Genomic DNA, 22,821 nt, shown 5'->3' on the forward strand with positions numbered 1-22,821 from the left:
TCACATGCCCATAAAATTTTGCCTCATCTCACAAAATGACATGCATTTATAACAAATAAATAAATATGTAATTTTAAAATTTTGTCCCCAATTAATATCTTTAACGACCTAATTTTTAATTTAATTTGCTGCAAACCCCAACAAAGAAAAGAGATATACAAATTAAAATGTGGCGTTTCATAGAGGTAAAACTAGTAATATCAACAATAAGGACACTAATAAGATCAACAAATGAATGGTTGAATGGATACAAATAAGGGGAGGGCACCCTTCTTATACTTAAGGCCCTCAAATTACAACCATTGATCAAGATTTCATCCGACGGACAAGATCATATCACCCAACCTACCAACTACGGAACTAATGGCAAGAGAGTTCTAGACCTCGGTGCAATTACCGTATTGCCCTCCCTTTGAACATTCCGGAAGTTCTCTTCTAGGAAACCCTAGTAATCTCAAGAGGTCTTCCTCGAAAATGCACGGGCCTTTAGTTGCAGGAACCTCGTGACCATGACACTAGTCTCTAGGAATCAATTTTAATAGCATAAAAGAGGATCGTTTTGAATGTTTTGTACCCTAAAAATTGAATCAAAATCCTTTCAAGTGGGACATCTAGCATTCTATTTTCTTTTCAAGGCCAATATTTCATTAGTCTCACCTTGTTAAATCATGAGGATGAAAAGGAAAAAAGACGTTGTACTTCATTGTATAAGATTCTTCATTTTTGACGAAAGACAAAATTGGTAACAAAGGAAGATTTATTTTGAACTTGTATAATGTTGCTTTGGGCAAAAATACAAAGAAAATAAAGAGCAGGTGCTTCTTCTTCTTGGATGATGTGAAAGAAAGTAGTATTGTAATTTTTCAACTAGCGATGGACTGACATGGCTTGATTAGAAACTCACTTGCTTCGTGGTTAATCAACACATACAAAGACTAAAGATGTGATATTGGAATTCTCAAAAACAAATCGATGTTTACTTATTCATTGTCAACTTTAATATTACAATCACGGTCTCGTACTTGTGCTAGATCTATGAATAATACCGTCATCTCTTCCAATAATAGAACCACTTGATGAATTCATAGGTCTCATCAATAATGCTGTTCTATCAAATGGGAAAAAAATGTTTTTGCTTGCTACATAATCATCTTCCATCTCTCAACGTGTGGAATTGGAACTGTAGACATTGGAAATTTTAAAAAACGTTCTCGTATAAATTCTTTTTAGTGAAACCATGGTCGTTATTATCCCTTACCATAGTTTTTCTCAAGTTAATAGATATCATTAGCTATAATTACAGAGATTAAAATAGAATTTCCATATAATACAACAAAGTTCATTGATAGATCCTGCTAATCAGCTTATAAATCAAAGCTGGCTCTTTTCAATTGATCCTCATTGAAGTGATATATATATATATATATATATATATATATATATAGATAGATATATATGTATGTATGTATGTATGTATGTATGTATGTATGTATGTTGAACAATTCAATTATAAATTTCGATTTTGCTTGGGATCCTCATTTAGAAAATCACTGGATTAAAAGCACAGATAACAACACAAGTAACAAAAAACAGTTAAGACAATGCATTAATATCGTTGACCGATAAGAATCCTCCGTATTTGCTCTTGGCAACTTGTGACTTGGGACCTCCTAACTTGTGACAACAAAAATAGAAATAAAAAACTTCTTTTATGAGCCTGAAAGATAAATATGTTGAAGATATGCCTTGATATCAAAGATACAATCTAGAATTTGGGGTTATTGATTGAATCAATTTGTGATTACAATCGATACCGTATCTTTCATTATTTCCTTCCTATGTCCGTACATTATACTATAAATAGATGTATATAACTTTTCTTCGATTTATTTCTTCCACGCTTTGTGTCAAAATAATCATCAGAAGCATTAATGTTTGATTATTTAAACTATTTGTTTAAGGCTATGCTAGGAGGTTATATAACGCATCCGATGACGTTTTAATTGCACATGTTCATTTTTTTTAATAGTAATATAATAATCAGTTAAAATGTTGTTTTTCCCCTTTTTGTTGTAAATTTCTGCTTCTGGAAACCACGAACACGAGCACAATTTTCCTTCTGGTTGAATAATTGATCTATCCAGCAAGCATCTTCACACACGTTGATACCTTGCTTGCTTTCTATGGGGAAAAATATCAAAAAAGTTCTAAATCTATGACATTAATGTCAATTTAATCCTAAACATTTTAATTAGGCCAATTTAATTCTAAACATTTTCACATTGGTACCAAATCAATTCATTCGGCTAATCTAAACTAAAAATCGCTAACGTGGATATTAGTTGTTCTACGTGGCAAAGTTGATGTTGGCATGTACATTTTTCTTTTATAATTTATAATGTTTTTTTGAAAGTTTTCTTCTTCTTTTTTCCCTTTTCTTTTTGTGGGTGGCCGGGGTCACAAGCCATGGTGGGCGAGGGTTAGTGCCGACTAGGCGCCCTTCCCAGATCTGGCAAGGATTCTTGCAACCTCAAAAATTCTTTGCTCAAAAACCATCTTGCAGACAAAGCACGACGCAACCCAACTGAAGAAGAAGAAGAAGAAACGACAGAGAAACAGAGAGAGGTGAGAGTCGAGAGTTTCAAAAACATAAATAATGTTTTTTACGATGAGCTTCTCCAAGAAATCTTCATTTGTCTATCGCTGACATCCCAATCATTGTCGTCTTTATGGGTGCTTCTGGTCTCCAAGCAGTTGCTCCACCTATTCCGTGAGTCCAAGACTGCCCTCTCTCTACGCTTCACCCCGAACACTACCCTCGTCTTGGCCCTCTCCTCCCTTCTCTCCAACTATCCCTCAATCTCCTCTCTCTCTCTCTCTCTCTCCTCCAAGGCAACCCCCTCCTCTTGGTCTGCTCTCACAGGGCGAGGCTTGCTTGGCCTCGCCCTCACTCGATCTGACGAGGCCTTGCCGCCGCTTGTCCAAGCGTGATCCAGTGGGGCTGACCATCGCCTGTGGTTGACGGCCAACCACTAGCAGAAAGAAAAAAATGAGAGAAAAAAAGAGAATAAAAGAGAATAAAAGAGAATAAAAGAATAAAATAAAAATAAAAATTATTAATAAGTTATATGTTAGTGTCGATAAGATGGTCGGCATTTACGTCAGTGATTTTCAGCCTAAATTGACTGGATGGACTGCATTGGTACTATTGCCAAAAGATTTAGGATTAAATTGGCCAAATTGAAAGGTTTAGCATTAAATTGTACTAATCTTATAGGTTTAAGACTTCTATAGTACTTTTCCTACTTGTTATGTTGTGAATAAATATTAAGCAATGATTGGTCAAATCATTAAGCAAAAAATCTCTTGATGAAACTGTTCTAGATCATCTCTTGCGCATGAGCCAAAGATCTAGACATACATTATTGTATTATGGGATACAATATCGGCTCTCTCTTTGTTGCCAATTTCGTAAGTGTGCTATTACCTCCAAATGGTAAGTGTCCTTTTCCAAAGTCAACATGTGACTGACAAGTTGAAAATCAACTTTAAAATCCGCATGACCAGGAGTTTACTCAGGTCCTCTTAAGTGAAGACTTAGAAAGAATTAATCGCTTAATCACCAAAATTGTGTTGAAACAGGGATATTGTGTGCAGATACCAAGAATAAGTAGCATCCCTCTCTCTCTCTTCCTTCCTAATTCTGATGATGGTTTGAACAAGGAAGAGCCCCAAACTTATCAAAAGAACTCAATCTCCAAAAGAGATGAAACGTAATATCTAGTATAAACTTCACATTTAGCGATTTGTGTGCAGTGACAATGCATTGCTACAGCAGATAGTTTGGAAACATGATTCAGTTGGTCTTTTCATTAAAAGTTATGTTAAACATGACATCATAAACAAACCACCGAGAAGGTTAGTTGGTAACCTTTATTAATCATTTGGCCGAGCATGTCGTCCCACCATCATTTAATAAATTCTCAAGTGGCCTTTGTAGTGGCTCAATGACAAATTGGAAATTATTTTAATTGATATGAGTAAAACAGTCAAGATGAGCAATTACAGTTACTACACTAACTATGAAAAATGTTGAATCAACATAAATTTAACACTATCTTTAGATGAATAGCTACAGAATTGCGTAAGAAAACATGAGGGGAATCCCGAAGCTCTAGACATGGTACAACCGGGAAAATCTAGCGAGAGCCAGTTTTTTTACCACAGAGCAGATGTGAAAATGATGCATAATTATAAAATAAGTAGATATTCTTCGTCTCTAGCATTGTAAGCTTGCTCAATATGTAGAAAAACAAAGGGATCTTACATAGAGTTTGTACCCGTATTTACTACATTGTGATGGAGGTAGTTCAAGATGGTCGGCTGTTCTGGTGATGCCATTTCCCTCATGCTATGCAGAACCAACCTTGTGTGGAAAGGAATTCACGCGACAGACAGTGGATACACGTATCCCTATCAGATTATGCTAGTAGAGATCCATCTAGATCCATTGGCCATCCTTATCAAATTCTTGCTCAGTGGCCTAAGGGTTATGAACTTAAAGCAACCCAAAACTGTAACAAAGACAATCCATCCAATTATATCTTCTCACTGAACAGCATACCAAAAATGGTGCTATGGTGTACACCAAGCCTTCTTTTCATTTGAACAAAGGGTGAGCTAATGTTGCTTCCTTTGCTGTTCCGACCAACAATATCCATGCTCTGAATATCGGTCAACTGCTTAACGGCCAATCCAAGGTGTTGGGAGCAACTTGAGGTAGGAAGAGATTCATCAAATTCTCTTGTGCGTGTTGCTAGAGAAGTGGATAGTGGTATGTGGTTCACCGATGACATGTTTCTATCGCTTGTTTGCTTTTCTTTTGAGCAGATCTTTTTCCACCCCTAAAAGAAATGAATTAGTAGGGAAATCCTGTTATAATCATTTGATTTTTCTATGTGAAATTATCTAACGTCAGTACATCACAAGTCAGCTGCCAAAAAAAAAAAAAATTTCTTACCAATGATGGAAACAATCTTGTGTATCTGCAAATACCGCAAGAACTGCATCTTTCAACCATTGTTCGTGCTTAATTAAACATGGAGAGTTGAACATATAAAATAACAACAGAGCAGAAGAAAAATGACAAAAACAACAGAAAGCAATAGATCTAGATAGATATTACAATGCAATGTCCACCGTATAGCATTGTTCGAATTTCGAATTTGATGACACTATAGTCAGCAGAGCAACACAATATACCTATCAAATATGAAAAGAAAAAATGAAAACAGAATGTCCGTTTAAATTGTGTTTAATAGATTACAACTACCTTTCCGTATATACATTGCTAAAATAGATAAGTGAGGGATATATCATCCTACCAAAAGAAAATCAAATAATATATTTATCGTCAGATTTGGGTATCATGAAGTGGGGAAAATTGTAAACAGATGGATATCAACGGTGAAGGTTTGAGTAAAAGTGAGAAAATTGTGGGAAAAAAAACGTTCATTTTAGTAATTTTCTTTTGAAATAATATGCCTTTGGATTTATAATAAAACAAAATCTAGCAAAGAAAAAGTATGGCGGTCCAAAGTTTTATTATGTAAGTATCAAGTGGGTACCATGCAGAAATTGCAGTCATTGCAGTTAAGGTGACAAAACACAGTGTCGAAATTATTTATGGATATCCTTTACGTTAATTAGGAAGAAACTTCTCTACAGTTTCCTGAAATGACCTTTTTTTTCTTTTGCAAAGTCATTCTCTCTAGTCTCTAGGAATCAGTTTTAGTAGCATAAAAGAGGATCATTTTAAATGTTTTGTACCCTAAACCGAATCAAAATCCTTTCAAGTTGGACATCTAGCATTCTATTTTCTTTTCAAGGCCAATATTTCATTAGTCTCACCTTGTTAAATTGTGAAGACGAAAAGGAAAAAGATGTTGTACTTCATTGTATAAGATTCTTCATTTTTGACAAAAGACAAAATTGGTAACAAAGAAAGATTATTTTGAACTTGTATGATGTCACTTTTGGCAAAAATACAAAGAAAATAAGGAGTAGGTGCTTCTTGCTTCTTGGACGATGTGAAAGAAAGTAGTATTGTAATTTTTCAATTAGCGATGGAGTGACATGCCTTGATTAGAAACTCACTTGCTTCGTGGTTAATCAACACATGCAAAGACTAAAGATGCAATATTGGAATTCTCAAAAACAAAGTAATGTTTACTTATTTATTGTCAACTTTAATATTACAATCACTCTCTCCTACTTGTGATAGATCTATGAATAATACCGTCATCTCTTTCCTGGTATAGAGAGATTCTTTAATCGGAATGCGAACCAGTCCTCCCAAACTTAGAAGAAGTCGTCTCGAACACTTTATCGGCCCAATTCTTTGCCATTGTTTTTCTTTTCTTCTTTTGGTGCTCCGCCACTGTTGTTTTGCGGATTTGAGAAAAAGCAGAAGATCGGCCGGTTATGCAGAGAGGGAGGAGGATTTATATGATGCATAATTCCAAAGGGGAAGAGAAAATAACTATATTTTTGCCACATATAAAAAGATACACTCAAACCAAATGATTAAAATACATTGCTAAAATAGATATAAAAAAAAAGAATATATCGTTTAGTCAAAAAGGAAAATCCAAATAGCGTAATTCTTATCAGATTTTGGTATCATGAAGTGAGGAAAATTGCAAATTAAGGGATGTGTGTAGCGAAGGTTTGAGTAAAAGTGAGAAAATTGTGGAGGAAAAGAACTTATGTTTTAGTTATTTATTTTGATAAATATGCTTTTGCATTTATAGAAAAGAATCTATTTCATTGTGATCAAATATGTTGAGACATTTTATTAAAAAGACGAGATCCAATGATTTTCATGCGGTAAAATTTTATCGACTTGCCAATGGTTCACCTGTTTTAGACATAATTATTTTTTTGAGGAAATTCTTAGTTATATGTCAGAAATGACTGTGATTAATAAATAGGTATTAGGAATAAGCTACCTTTTGTTTTCTAATGTATAAATTAACTTAAAAATCATCTACTAAAACGGAGCAATCGCAAGGATGCTAAAGGGGCGAGTCCTAGATTTCGCCATAATTAAAAATAAAAGTATTCTATCATTGATTTGAAAATCGTGATACACTTTTTGATTACCAAATATACAGTCCCGTTGTTTAGGTAGAGAATCTTTTAAGTTTAGATATTTATAGTTAGAGATATTTAGTTTATTATTTTCATTTATTTAGTAGATTCCTTGTTTAGTCAACATCTCTTGAGTATAAATAAATTACTTGGATATATATTGAGAAAGAATTTTCCTTTATTTATCGACTCCGATAATTGGGTTTTTCTAGCCGTAAAGACCCTAGCTCTTGAATTTTCCCCAAATCATCGCTCTTATGGTGCCGTTGGCTTGTGTCGCAGCTGATGTCTCAACTTCTTCTTCCATGTGCAGCCATGGCAACCTCAATCGGAATGCCTCGCTGTCTCTTCCGCATTTCGCTCACTCTCGGCGTCTGTCGACATCCCTGTCAATTGCTATCGGGTGATTTCCCTCGTTCAAATGTTAGTTTGCTCGTTTCCCTGCTTAGGGTGCAGTCCAACTGAGAAATGAAGCGAAATTACTTCTTATTACTCGGTTGCTCATTCACCAACAGACAAGAGTTAGCTTGGAAGGATGTCATGGCAGAGGGACGATCCAATGTGAAATTGATACTTTTTCGGTATACTTTGCTAATGCACCACTCTTGTCCATCATGGCTAATATTTTCAAGGCCTTACTAATCCACAAACCCTTCATTGCATTCACTGTTATCTGCCTTTTCTGCACTTCTGTTTTGTCCATTCGGTGAACCGCTCACGGCAGATTACATTTGCTTACAGCTTCTTGGTCTCCCTGATCAAGCAAAGAAAGATGAGATCGTACGGTCAGTTATGCAATTGAAACGTGCTGAAGTAGAGGATGGCACTTGGTAATTGTCGCTTGGGCGTTTAACATGGACATCGACTTTCAATTAAGTTTAGCTTGTAGCTAACTAGCTTAATTAGTGTCCTTTTTGCTTAGCCCCAAAAGGGTGAATCTTTCTTTCTTTCTTTTGGTGACGATTGATCGGTGGTTGTTTAATTAGAGTGAGTGTTAGCATCGACATGGTACGATTTCGTTTGGTATTATTTTGTAGTTGGATTGTACCGTAATTATAATGCTACATGTTAAAAAACCCTTAAGGTGTGTGCGGGACAACCCCGGTTTATTTTAATAAACCTTTAAAACTAGCTTCTCAACACTTTGGTGGGACCATTCTCTCATAACACCCATGAAACAATTATTAAATATCCTTCAAAGATTAAAATGCTTTCATTTTTTATGGTCACAAATAGTGAATGAAAATTAAATTTTACCTAATATCCTCCAATTAATTTCTAAATGAAGCAGTCCGATCAGCCTCAGTTACGATAGACCGACTTAATATATATTCCCCGAGCCTACCCTTTACATAAAAGTTAGAAATTTTCAGGTCAAGTTTCGACCAAAGTGGGGCAGGCCAGATTTCCTTGTGCATGCAAGCCCACTTATGCGTCTTTTGAACCTTAATGGCCGGTTGATTACCTAAACATTTTATTTTTATCATGAGAAATTATATTCATTGCTTCATAGTTGTATTTTTCCTCCACAACCTGGCTAGTCGAGAAAAAAAATTTCATCACATCAAACATTAGTCTATAAAATTTGAGTACGATGTCAACTAACTCAGCAATTGAATTTTTCGTGAACAAAAAATTCAGAAAGAAAATTTGATCGCTCATCGAATTGAAAGCCCAGCCCAGGTAATATCCATTACCGTTAGAGCCCACAAGCCCAAATCCACAATATTTCCTCGTTCTGCTCCTCATCTGCCGTTTTGGTGTAAACTACATTTAATCTGATCCTGTACAAGTATTTGTACAGTATCTTCTTGGATGGTTCTTCCTTTGTTCATACCTAATCCAATTTAATCTGATATTGTCTAATTATTATGGTGAAGTCATGTCGTGCTGATCAAGCTCATTAAATTTTATTGAAGTTGACTTTATTGACTTGAATTGAATATAATTCGGATAATATTTTTCATAAAACATGTCAAGCGCATGGTCTCTACGGACTATGCACAGTCTCAAAAGCACGCTTGGGTAAACCTGTGTTAGAAAATTTGACATCTAATCAACTCTCTTGACATTTGAGTTCAAAATTGCAACACGTGTGTTTAGAATTTCAATACATACGGGTCAATTTTAAAAAAAATTCAATAAATAAGGGATCAAAATGTAAATATGTTAAAAAATAAAAATTAATAGAAATAATAAAGGGGAAGAAGGAAAACTTAGACTTTACCAAAAAAGAAGAAGGAAAACCTAGTCTTCTTTTTTATTTTGATTCTCACTTTCCGTGACACATAATTCATCTCCAATTTTTTTTTCTCTTTTCTTTCGACAAGCGAGTCTAGAATGTGGATTGATTTTTTTCCCTTCAATTTTTATGGATTATTGGAATGGAGTTGAATTTGTCAAATTGAAATAATAAATTATATTAACAAATGGATTAATGTTTTTAGTGCAAATTCATTGTAGCCTCCTTTTAATTATTTATTTATTTGTGAATTTGAATCGAATTAATTTGATTGAAATAATAACAAAAAATGATAATATATGATCTATATAAAAAAAAACATGTATTTAATATACAACATGTACTAATGTGTCAAAATTCTCTATTTTTGAGAAATAACGTATCAACGTGTTGTGTTGTGTTGTATTACGTGTCGCATGTCATGTACAATTGTTGATGTTACTTAGCCCAAGCTAGGGCATCAAAGACCCAATCCTGGATTCTAAGGTCTTGGGAATGAGAGTTAGGGTTCTAATGCCCAAGTGCAGCTTTTATTATCCAAGCACTAGCAATTTTTCAAAGAGGAAATAATTTGCCAACTCATATATCGATTATCAATTCTCATTTAAGTGATTTACCAATTTTCGAAATAAATTATCAACTAGTTTTGGGCTATCAACTCTCGTTTAAGTTACTTATTATTTTGGTGCTTTTAATTTATCAAACTTTTGATAATATATATCCATTTTCATTTGTCGTTTCTTCCAAAAGCATTAAATCTATGAACTATTTTTTTCTTGAACCTATTTCAGAAACTTGCAAAATTTTTGATTTAGCTCAGACTACGTTAACTGCCTCACCAGTGTTTTTTACTTTAAATGAGACTCAGAAATGGAGATTTATATCAGACTCATATCACACTCGTGCTTCACTCCAAATTAAATGCCAATTTCGACAAGACTTATTTTAATAATAAAAGTTATCCACGTGGCTCGCGGAAAAGCTAACTTAGCGGATGACGGTGAAAAACGTCATCTTTTTCGCCACAAAATTGTCACGTAAGCAATAAGCCTCCAAAATTGATTAAAAAAAGGGGGGTGGGGAAGAGAGCTTCGACGAGGGCTATGGAGGCATGCAAAGTTCTTCAATGTAAAAGGTGAAGATTCTTCAATTGCGTTTTGCCAACGTTGTTTTCTATGACTAGAAAAGTAACGAACATACGATGAAGAAAACAAATTAATTGAAATGTGAAAATGTCAACCACATTGAACGTTGACATGACCAGTAAACACCGTATTCCCTTCGAATTTCTTCCTTGCGTTGAAATGAGGTTGGGATGGCATTCATTTTTTACACGGAGGAGTCAAGGATCTATCGTGAACCTGGAAGTTTGAGACAAAAACAACATATAGTTATGTGGTAATTATAATGAACCATGTTCATACATTTTTCTTTTGAATTGGCACTCTGTCATTTGAGGGTCATAGGCAGCAGAAAGAAGAGTGTTGCTTGTTGGTATCATCGAGACTGTTGACCGTATTGATCATGGCATGCTACCAAAAGGAAGAGACTGCGAACATTTTCCCAAGTAATCCTATGCTTGATAAATGGATCCAGTAACATATCGTATAGCTTGTAAATTATTATATATCAAATATCAACACAAGCTCATGATGTGAGCTTGCGTAGCGGAAGGTTACAGAAGAGAATATTGGCCCTCGGAAAAATTGGTAGTAGCATTGTTTCCCTTCCTCTTACTCGTAAGAGGGCTGTTTCTCGTTTCATATGTGAATTCCTATACTTCTAAATGTTGCTTCTTTGATCTAGAACCGATGCAACGGTTACGAATACAATTTCATGACCTGGGTTCTATCTCCCACTTGCACTGGTCCCTGTTTTCTCTTCTTGGATAGTTCTTCCGCTGTTGTATACGTAATTCAATTAAATTGATATGTCGTCCTAGTTGACTTTATAAACTTGAATTGAATAATTCGAAAACATGTCAAGAGCACGATCTCCATGGACTATGTGTAATCTCAAAAGCAACGCTTTAACCGTTGTCATATACCGCATAAAAAGATTAATAAAATATGCAAATTTCCATTACCAACTTAAAATTCGAGTCCCATGCAAGATAAGCAAAATTCTTACCACCAAAAAATACTAATAGAAGGCTACTTCTAAATGTTTATAAAATCCTACTTGAACTTATTGATGGAAGATCGATTTAGTGCTACCTCAAAATCTTGGTTCAATCCATAGAGGCGGATCAAAATTATAATCAGCTTTTGTGTCAAACTCAATTCTTCCATCTTCCATGTGGTATATTCCGATGTCGTCCCAGCAGGTAAAGTAAATACAGTTTGGCTTGATAACTTGCTGGTTCTCATCAACCTGTATTGAAAAGGAAGAGTTGAAACCCACGAAGAGGGATACATTCCCCATGCTCTCAAGCTCCGTCCACTTTCTAGTATCTAAATCAGCGACGAAAACCTGAAAACTGACGGTTCCATGCTTTTGCTCTCGTTGTTCGAATCGTTGCTTTTGCTCTCGTTGTTCAAATCGTAAGATCAGCAATAAACGGCCCGCCGACTCCACCAAGTACTCATTTATAGCAAAATTTATGCTATCTCGAAATTCTGGAGATTCTGGAGTCTCCAATATAACTTGAGTTGTTGGATATGGTCCATCCACATCACAAGTGAATATATCAGCCTGGTAGCCAAGGGCAACAAATTGCCCCTGGTAATGTATGACATCCAAAACACCATTATCTGGGTAGTCCGGGGGTGACAACTCTTTCCACTCCTTATTTCCGGGTTTCCAAAAGACTAATGGTCCGGAGGGCGAGCAAATGACCATGACCGTATAGTCTGGAGATGAAGCGGGGCTTGCAGACTAGACAAATTTGCGGAGGACAACCCGGCAATAGTCATCCGGCTGTTCTTCTATCCCGGGACCCCAGTTGGGTAGTGTTTTTGCACTAGGGAGCTCAATGATGTCGTCAGCACGTGACAGGGCACGTGACAGGGGATTCAGCATGTGGATTTTCCAATCTTTGCCGATAGTGAAGATCCAACCCCGTGAAGAGAAGCACCTCTTGCCCTTCACTTCCGGCATTAAAACTCAGCCCACTCTGTCTTGGTGTTCTCATTGTCCTCGAGCATCCACCTTGGGTAGTCGAACCTCTCTTTGAATGCGGCAGCACGCCACGTCGAGCACACGTCGAGCACACGGATCGGAATGCGAACCAATCCCGTAGAAGAAGCCGTCTCGAGCACAGTTCTAGCAGCTCCGGGAGGAGATCGGGCCAATTCTGCGCCATTGTTTTCTCTTTGTTTTTTTTTTCTCTTTTGGTCGTACTCCGCCTTTGTTGATTCGCGGATTGGAGAGAAAGCAGAAGATTGGCGGGTTGTGCAGAGAGAGTGGGGAGGATTTATATGATGCATAATTTCCAAGGGGTAGAGAAAATATTTATATATTTGCCACAAATAAAAAGATACACTCAAACCAAATAGGAAATAACTATCTTTTAGAATATACATCGCTGAAATAGATAAGTGAATAATATATCGTCGAGCCAAAAGAGAAAATCCAAATAATGTAATTCTTGTCAGATTTTGGTATCATGAGGTGGGAGAAATTGCAAATAAAGGGATTTGTTGGAAAAAAAAACGTTTATTAATTTATTTATTTTGATATAATATGCTTTTGGATTTATTAAAAAGAATTGATTTCATTGTGATCTCCCCTGAGAAATGAGTTTTTTCTTTCTTTCTTTTCTTCCTCTTCTTTTATTTCTTTCTCTTTCTCTCTTCTTCCCCCAACTATTCGTCAGCCTCGGCGTTGGCCAGCGATCGGCTAGACAAGTCCAACAACCTCGCTAGAGCCTCTCCCAGCCTCTACGAGGTCGATGTGGCTTAGGTTAGCATCGCCTGGGTGGGCAAGGCCAACCTCAAGGTGGCCGGCCGAGTTCGCCTTGCCCGGCCACCAATGAGGCTCCCCCAAGGCGGCGACCTTGTATGGCCAACCACCAAGTGGCCATGGCCTAGGTCGGGGCTGGCTAAGAGGGAAGGGAAGAAAAAAAAAAAAATGCAATAAATTATTAATAAAACAAAAGAAGTTCTAAGTTACAAAAATATTTGGGATTGTACTAAATGTATTTCTGTTTCGAGAAAAAAAATTATATAATTACCAAATGTCTTTAAAAACTCGAAACTGTTCTTGAAAATAGAATTATAAAAAAATATTTTTGAAAATAAATTATTTCAAAAAAAAATATTACCAAATGCGCCCTTAGAGAATGTCACTTTAGGTTTTCTAGCAAGCTTTTGATGTAGGAGAGGTAAAGGATATGGCAGCATTTGGCTACATGATCAAGCTACTTTCAAGGAATAGATAGTATGCCAACGTCATCAAGGTGTTTGATAAGATAAGACTGATTGGATACTTTCTTGATTCCAATGTCATTGCCATCGACCTGAATGCTTTTGGGAAATCGCGAGAATTTGAAATGGTCGATGCAATGTAAGTGGAGTTCTCGAAAGAGGGATGCATTCTTTTTTCAGATTAAGTTCACTTCCAAATGCTCAAAGTCTATGGTGCAAGAAAGGACCTTATGACGGTAGAGTCTCTACTTCATAGACTTGACTCTGATCATAACATTACGGTCCGATAATTATAGGTCATTTTTATGTTCGATGGGAGTAAATAAAAGAGCTCTAACCCGAAAGGGACATTACAGTCCGATAATTATAAATTTGAAAATTGATTAATTAGCCAAATCAATGATCATGGAAGGACGAGTCAGTGAATTGTGCAAATTTAAACTGCCAACAAATTGAAAGTCCTCTCTGCGCTGATAATACGACTTTCATCATCACTTGAGTACTAAATAGATAGTGTCCCGAAAATAATAAAACCAAGGCGAAAAGGCCCAACGGTTGAAGCTGATTACAAAAGTACTAGGACCATCCTTTTCTTGTAGGGCGCACAGCTCTCTTAACTTGGACTAAGAAAAATCTGCAAGACCCACTAAGCCGAACTGTAGTGGTTTGCGTCAAAAGTCTAACGTCTGAGATCGAAGCCGGGGCTCCCATGTTACTGGCCTTTCTCCGCCTTTTGACCTCGGAATCCATTGCTTTGCAAGGCCCGCCACGCCATCATCTCCTGCATTTTGCAGCTCGTCGGAGCTCATCCATCAAAAGATGGGCCACGGACTTGTATCCCATTTCCCGAGCTTTGCTTGCAAAAGGTAGAAGTCAGTGATCAGAGCTGTGTCAACAATGTTACGACAAGGATCGTAGATGATCAGGAGAGTACGCTGTCCATACCTCTGTATACTGCAATTCCTGTCGGTGCCCTATTTCGCTTCTTCAAGCATATTGAACTTCCAAAATGTAAAGGCAACGGCGAATTTAGTATCAATCGTAATGGAAAATGGTAAATGTGCATAACCTGCAATTCCATAGGTGAGATTCCATATTGTTGAGTGAATGACCGATTAAAGGTTACCTATTACATATCCAGTATGGATTTGATCCAGTTGCTTCAACACAATGAGGACACATCCAATCTTTGTTTTCTCTTACTTCTTCGATCTCTGAAACATAGGGAGAATTTAGGAAATGATTGGCATGCTTGACAGCAGTTGGAAAGCTCAGTGCATGAAATTACCAGTTTTTTGCCAATATATCTCTTTAATCGCAGTAATAAAATATGATCTTTTCACACATTGTTTCTTTCAGACACAACAGCTAATAGCCATGATTTTACAGATTATTTTCCTTCGACTTTCCATGGGAATGCATCTTACCCTCGCCATATCTAACCTTGAGACAAGCACGGCAGAAAACACCCAAGGCAGAATGGCAAACTGAACAATCTGTCTTTCCTGCACGAGACATGGACAACCTTACAAACCATGGGAATTCTTGGCTTTTCAGAATGCATCAAGTACTAACTGACCTATACATGGTTCATCCATGTCAAGATGACTGCATCGTTTGCAATCTTCTTCACCGCACAGTTTCTTTTGCCTGCATTTTTGCAGCTTTTGTTAGCAGCTATTTCTTCACTCAATCATTGAATGATGGTTTAATTGTCACATTACATCATTTACAATAGCAACTTCATGGTACATTCACTATAACCTTGGAAAAATGTGTACATCATGCCAAAAGAGAAGGAAATAATGACAACCAACACCCACGAATTTTTTCAGAAGCATCTGCCATGGATTAGTGAAGCCACAAGATGGTTATCAATCGCTATCTAATGGAAAATAGCTGATGCTATAGATTATTTGTAACGGCATTACTTTTCAATTAAGATAAGTAAAAGCTGATCTTGCTTTATCTTGCAGAAACATGATGAATAGCAAAAAATTTTACAATTTAGTGCTGGATTTCGAATTGCAACTTTTGGCTCCAATTCTTGTTTCTATTTCTTCAAGCTAAGGCTGTCAATAATCCAGCTCCAAATGCAGAAGTAATGGAACCAATGAACTTCTTAGTTACGTCTCATGTATTTAATCAGAGGTTGAATAAGTTCCGGCATCAACAATTCCATGTGATTTGAGTACGGCCTTTCGGTGATTTAACAATATAAGACTACTACTAAGATTTATGAACTCCATATTGTGCTGGGACATTGGGCCTCCTCCCCAATCATCCTCTACTCAAAATGAGATTCATGGGAATAACGTGAATGCGTGAAAGCGCAAAGCACCTGCAGAAATGGCAAGAAATTCCAAAGACGGGATCGTAGATGCTGCCCCTGCCCTTGCTGTTGCAACGTCTGGAAGAAGCATCTGGCGAAAGCTGATACTCTAACCCCTGTAATTTCAGCAGCGGTTTATTGGCAGGCCTGATGCTTTTACTTCCAGTAAACCAAACCTCTCCACCTTCTTCATGACCACTCCCTGTTTTGCCATTAACCCACATAGAAAGAGCTGAGCTTCAGCATAGATATAGTGGATGGATTTGCTCTGAAAAAAATCTTACTTGGCGAGGTAAGAAACACTTGCTAAAGCACATGATCAATTCGCTACTTAATCAAGATGTCGTGCCTGAATGTCGGCCAAACAAAAGAGGAAAAAGAGATAAGAGGGCCAGAAGCGATACCTTCAAGTGATGATTCAGATGAGCGGTTTGAAGAGTCCGATGCTGCGGGTTGTTTTGGCATCGACTCAGCAGCTACTCGTTTGAAACGATTGGAACGGCGCAGATGGCTAATTTCACCTGATTTTCCTCGCATAGCAGATCAGACCATATCAATTATACTGTTAAATGAACTATTCAGAAAGCATATGCCTCTCCACCTCCAAATAATAAATACCCAGAAACCCATTTCACATCGATTGCATCAAGACAGTTAAGTTTTTCTGATACCTTTCTCCATCTTCGCGTCAGCCGCGAATTTCCCTTTCGAGCGGTCCGACCGGCGCACCGGCGCCGAAGCACTTCTCGAATCAGGCTTCCCTCTCAACCGTTCAGAGCGACGCAACGGACCGATGGAGCACACCTTCGTCGGCCGCGCCCTAACCGGTTTTGCCGGCGAAGATAGAGAGCGGAGCTCGTGGATCGTCTTCTGCAGTCCCAAAGACGCCAGCCGGGCCTGTAAAAAAAAAAAAAAAAAAAAATTCGATCCCCATCACCGCGGCGAACTACAGAAGCACTTAACGCCAAACCCTACCCGGGCCAAATGGAAAATAAATAAATAAATAAATAAAAACGGCCGATTCCTCCGAGACATCAATGGACGGACCCTATCGACGGAAGGGGAGAAGGGCTACCTGGTTCTCCAGGATCCGAGCGTTTCTGAGGCCCTCGTAGTCGGCCGGCGCCAGAGATCGTCCCATTCCCACGGCGGCCGCGACGGCGGTGTCGACTGACGGACGACGGCTAGCTGGCTGGCTACGAAGAAGGCGAAGCCGGTGCCAGTTTCAGCATCAGCATCAGCATCCTCCGTCGTCGTCTCCTTCTTCTCCTTCTTACTGTTGATATTTACTTTTCGCGAGCAGACGAGACGTTTTTCTTCTCTCCCGAGGCGGCGTCGTTTCTCGAAGGACGCGTCCGGCGTGCGTACTGCGTACCAGTCCAACGGCTACTTCGTTCGAGCGGGAGCGTCCCCGGCCCTCTTTGTTCGAAGTTTGGGAAAGGGCAGGAGCCGCCGATGGGTGCAGGGAAATCGGACCGATTGGGAACTAAACCGACCGAACCCACTGATGAATCAACCGATCTTATTTCCCCCTTCATGCGTGGAATCGAACTGAACCGCTCAGACCGATTGATTGAGTCCATATGCTTTTTTTCTTCTAAAAAGCAAAAATAAATTAATCTAATTCTCAATTCTAAAATGAAATTAATTCAGTTCAGGAACTGATCGCCCTTAGTAGGCAATCACTTTCACCATTTGAGCTTTACAGATTTAACGGATTTTGATTTATGTTGACACAATCAATACAAAACGAATCATGATCAAATTGATTTGATATTATTCAATATTCACTTCATCTAATTGAATAGACGATGTTGACCAATTGACGATCCAACTTCCATTGATTTATTTTAGTATAAATTATCTATATTTTCTTTTCTATATTTTACTTTCATTGCAACAATACCAGTGTTAACAGAAAATTGAAATTGTCATTACTCGCTATTATAACTTGGGAAGAGTATTAAATTTATAAGATTTCCCATTTAATATGCAAAAGGGATGATGACGTGGATAAATTGCTTCCGTCACCCCTAAGAAAAAACAAAGACGTTTCTACATCGTGGATTTTCTTTTCTAAAATAACCTTGTTGAGTTTAAATAATTATGACAACCTATTAAACACATCAAATTCAAGAAAAATAAATTTATATTTAAATTTCACTGAAATATGCCCACGCTTTGATGGAAAAAAATATTTTCAAATATTAGACTTTATTGATTTTCGTTAATAAGTTATTATATCACGATACCAGAAAATCTTTGGTCATATTAATGTCAATTTTCAAGGTTGCATTGGAAAGCTTTGCACGTCAGCTTAAACGAAAACGTGTTTATTTTGGCTAAATAAAAGCAAAAAATAAATTGTGTACAAAAAACAATTAAGACTATACTAATTTCTTTCGATGAAAAAAAGTCAGTTTCACTTGGTATATTATAGATTACAAATGTGCATATTTTAGTATTTTTGGCCTTCCGAGAGAGAGAGAGGGAACAAATCTGAGTAACTATTATACTCTAAGAGCTGTATTGATCTCAAATTCTCAATGATTTGCTTGTGCAAAGATTAAGTGAGAATAATTTAGAGAAAATGACATAAATGATCTCTAAATTTTGATTTAATGTATAATACTGTCCACAGAAGTTTAAACGTTCAATTTAGTCTCAATACAATATAAAATGTCCAATGTCGTCCTGTTATTAATCCAAGTGAATGAAATATGCTAATGTGAATTTCAATTCATTAAGTTTAAATGGACTTCCAACTAAAAAAAGAAGAAGGTTATGCGTGAATTATTCAAATAAGATATTCACCTTAAATTATGATATAACAATCTACGTCATCAAATAATGATGAACATATTAGTTTGATTTTATTTCTCATTTTTCTAGAGTAGATGGATAAAAAGTTAAAAATCAGACCCATGTACGTTGTCAAATAACATCTTATTTTTACCTGCGGCTGCCACATCATGCCTGTTCATCTTCCCTCCCATATCCCATCATATGGATACGTCAATCCTTGAAAATGTAGTTTTGACAAGTATAAATAGACAAATTACAAATGACATCACAAAAATTGGTCTAGATTATCATAAATAATGACATCACAATCGAACTAGGTGAGGGCACACAGGCCCTCGCCGCCGATCGGCCAGGGCTACCGGGCCTTGGCGGGGTTCAGCGGCCTCGGCCGACCCTCCCCACCTTCCGGCGATGACGGGAAGGCGGCGAGAGCCGAGCCCTCAACCACCGGCTGCCTTCCTCCTCCTCCTTTTCCACCTTTTTTTTTTAAATATAAATTATTATTATTATTATTATTATTATTATTATTATTATTATTATTATTATTATTATTATTATTATTATTAAAATTTAATTAATTTTATATTAAAATTCAAATTATACCAAAACGACGTCATTTTTGTGGGTGTTTTGCTGAGTTAACCTTTCGATGAGCCACATAAGCGAGAAAATTAATATAAAAAAAAATGTCACGTAGGATTTTCAGCGGAATTCACCAGATGCTGCACTCAAGTATCTCATTTTTCATAAAAAAAATGGCACTTAAATGTTATTTTCGTAAGTTTTGACACTTAAGTGTTCTTTTATACCAAGTTTTGGCACTTGAAGCACTCTTTTGCTGATTTTAGTTTCTCACTACACCTTTTTTCGTCTCTTCCACTTATGGAGGGAAGGGATTTGACTTAGATCTCTCCCTCCCCTCCCAATTTCTTTTCCTTTTATTTCCTTTTGTTTCTTTCCTAATTCTCGCAATCTAGTTTTAGATTTGGGAGCTTTGCTTTTCCAATCTAATTCTAGATTTTGGAGTTTCAATGAATAAGTATTCTGCCTCCAATTTTAATGGTATTCACAAAAGTTTCGATGTCAAATTTGTACTCGTTTAACATTTTTCACTCAAAGTTTTGATACTTCGCATTGGCTACAGGTCTCGGTCTCACAGGTGTCAAATTTGAGATTTTTCAATATGTGTATGTTGTGTCTATACAGTGATGGTGTTGGAGACGCCAAACCTAGGTGCACATCGCCCAAAAGTAAAGCCGTAATTATAGATGGAGATCTTGGCATGTGCTTATTACTGATGGTATTGTGTGATTCGGTGATTGGCTATCGATCGTTTCGCTTGGATCTAGTTATAGATTGTTCTTGAAAGACGAGTTTGTGATAATCTCTACCAACCATACTATGATGAAACGTCTTGTTTTCTGTTTTTTTTATTTATTTATTTTAGAGATCTATGGGTTTGTTTTGTTACCGTGACTTTTGAAATTCCTAGTATCAATTTGGCAATGAATAGAAATTTCCTTTTAACAATATAAAATCAGATTTTGGGAAAAAGAATGTAAGTCAATAACGGCGGGCTCCGATCTTATATTAGTGCCATGATTGAGAAAAAAAGAGGGGTGAAGAAAATTGGAAAGGAAAAAGAATTTCTCCCTCAAGTCCTATCTCACCTGTTCAAAAAGAAAAAAAGTCCTATCTCACCGGACATCCGAATTTCCTCCAATTTTCTATCCGAACACGTTTTTTTCTCTAGTAAATCAAAGCTTAACTTTTTTAACGTCATTTAGAAGAATATGAAGGAGCAAAAGGTTGTATTGGCTGCCCGCCTTCGAGGAATGGTGGGCCAATTCAACCCCACAAAAGCCAAATCATCCAACAGGAAATGCGATTTCTCAAACTTGGGAATTGAAATCACTAATTCAGCCTAATTCCCTTAATTAACGTCCAACTTTATATCCAATCTCAATTTTGTCCGATCATAAATTTTTTACACTAGCCTAAAATCTATCTTCATTAATCCTCCATCTAAAATTATCATAATGTAGTTTAACATGGATGATTGTTATTGTTTACCAACTATTCATAGCCACTTCCCCACATTTGATGCCTTTCCCAACAAAATTTGGAGCCGCGCCACAACCACAATACCCTTTTGCTTAGGCGCCGCCATATGACTATTTGCCTGCAACCCTTGGGCTACCTCTGAGAATGGATTTGGAAGTCGTGACTTCAGATTTGGTCTTTTGAATCTTTAAACAATTACGACCTTTGCCGAAAATTCGTAAAAGATCACATGGCCATGGTTGCCACGAGTTTTATGGCTCAAAACACTAACGGAAGCTCCAACTGTCATGACCGCTGCAAGCTCTAGTCACCACCTCATGAATGCATCATTTTTTCATTCTTCTTCATCAACGTACTTTCATTGCAGCAACATCTTGGCCACCTTCAAGTTGTTATCTAATGGAAGAGGTCACGGCTGTGAGTTGAGGTCGCATGGCCTCCTCGCAATGCCGACCTCAGAGAGATCAGCCCAGGAGATCAAAGAGAGAGAGATATGATGTAAACAACAATTGAGGAATTCCAATGAAAATTTAAGAGGAGTTTTCAATGAGGAGGGCCCCAAAAAAGATTTCTCCTCTACTCTGATTCATATCAGGCCTAATGAAGAACTCACGAGGTAGGAAGACCATGAAGAGTGGCTTAATCCATGTCAACGACTAGTGTGTATTTAATTCTGACATGAGAATGTTAGGCTAGACCGACTAAATTTGGGTGGAAGGTTAACGAGACAGATTTGAGATGTGAATATAAATAGATTTTTGTTTGTAATTCGATAAAATTGGAATCAAACCTAAAATTGAAATTCTTTATTTTTAATAATAATGAGGCCCCATTAATTCCTAAAAAAAAAAAAAAATCCCATTTTCATAGTATGAGCACCACACCCATACTTCTCTCTCTCCCATAGTGAGAACTTGGGCACTCACATAAACATGTGACGAGGATCGCAGCTCAGCCCTAATTTGAGATTCAATCCTAACGATTGATGGCGTGTCAACAGAATTATACGCAGAAGAACCGAGAGCGACTTGATTAGCATAGGATCGAAACTTGAACAAAATCCAACGTGCTTTTGCATTCACTAATCACTGCTAGGGGTATACATGATTTGGGCGGGCGATTCCCGACCTAGAACCAGAAACCGCCTATTAAGGACTAGTTTTGAAAAATTGGAACCGGATCCACCCGTTAGTTGCATAGATCCACCCGGGAACCTGACTGCCGGTCCAGTCTAGTTCCTAGGTGGATCCATGGAACTGGTCTCATAATAATAATAACCGGGACCGATTAAATCCTTAAGCCTCCCCTTGTCATGCCCGAAATCTTAACAAATCTACGTACTCGCTCATCCTAAGTAGAACTTGGGAAGATTAAGATCAAACTTCCATTGGGCGCTAATTAAAGACGTAGAACTAACATTTCTCCCTCATCCATCATCCGCCCTCACCCTCAGCAAAATCCACAGTTGGCCGCCATTCATATCCCACACGCATACACACAACCATGACAAAGAAAAGAAGTGAGTTTTGCGTGGATTAATAACCGGGTGGGCGGTTCGGGCAGGTTTTAATAAGCAGGATCTGGAGATCAGTGCCTCTCTATTTGGTGCGCTTTGGACTTTTTTCCCACTTTAATTAATTTTTTTAATTATTTGATTTGAGTTTGTTAATTTGTAATTTCATTTTTTAATATTAAAAATTGATATATTATTTTAATATAATCGGTCCGGTTCGGATGGGAGGGTGGATGGATCCGCCCATGGAACCAGAAATCGGACGGTACCCATCGGTTCCCATAATTGGAACCGGAAACCGGACCGGTTTCCTCAAGAACCATCAGTTTCGGGCGGTCCGGTCCGA

At 37.4% G+C, this 22,821-nt stretch overlaps 2 protein-coding genes across 4 annotated transcripts; both read right to left on the reverse strand.

The window, feature by feature from the left end:
- Positions 1-11,611: 11,611 nt before the first annotated feature.
- Positions 11,612-12,235, reverse strand: LOC120286943. The gene has a single exon (XM_039299564.1). It carries the CDS (start codon positions 12,233-12,235, stop codon positions 11,612-11,614), a length of 624 nt encoding a protein of 207 aa, XP_039155498.1.
- A 1,968-nt stretch (positions 12,236-14,203) lies between these two features.
- Positions 14,204-17,534, reverse strand: LOC104429879. Of its 3 annotated transcripts, none has more exons than XM_010042677.3 (9): positions 17,169-17,533; positions 16,765-16,990; positions 16,498-16,614; positions 16,103-16,295; positions 15,341-15,411; positions 15,189-15,266; positions 14,888-14,975; positions 14,707-14,762; positions 14,204-14,617 (listed from the first exon to the last, which is right to left on the reverse strand). In XM_010042677.3, the coding sequence occupies exons 1-9, from the start codon at positions 17,232-17,234 to the stop codon at positions 14,574-14,576; spliced, it is 939 nt and encodes a 312-aa protein (XP_010040979.2). In that variant the 5' UTR covers positions 17,235-17,533; the 3' UTR covers positions 14,204-14,573. The 3 variants fall into 3 exon arrangements, 2 of the variants coding, with proteins under 2 accessions (XP_010040979.2, XP_010040978.2); XM_010042676.3 differs by having other exon boundaries at positions 14,204-14,612; positions 17,169-17,529; XR_005545462.1 differs by having other exon boundaries at positions 14,526-14,612; positions 15,205-15,266; positions 17,169-17,534.
- Positions 17,535-22,821: the final 5,287 nt, after the last annotated feature.

This window comes from Eucalyptus grandis, chromosome 8, assembly GCF_016545825.1.
Source record: "Eucalyptus grandis isolate ANBG69807.140 chromosome 8, ASM1654582v1, whole genome shotgun sequence".
Lineage (NCBI taxonomy): Eukaryota > Viridiplantae > Streptophyta > Magnoliopsida > Myrtales > Myrtaceae > Eucalyptus > Eucalyptus grandis.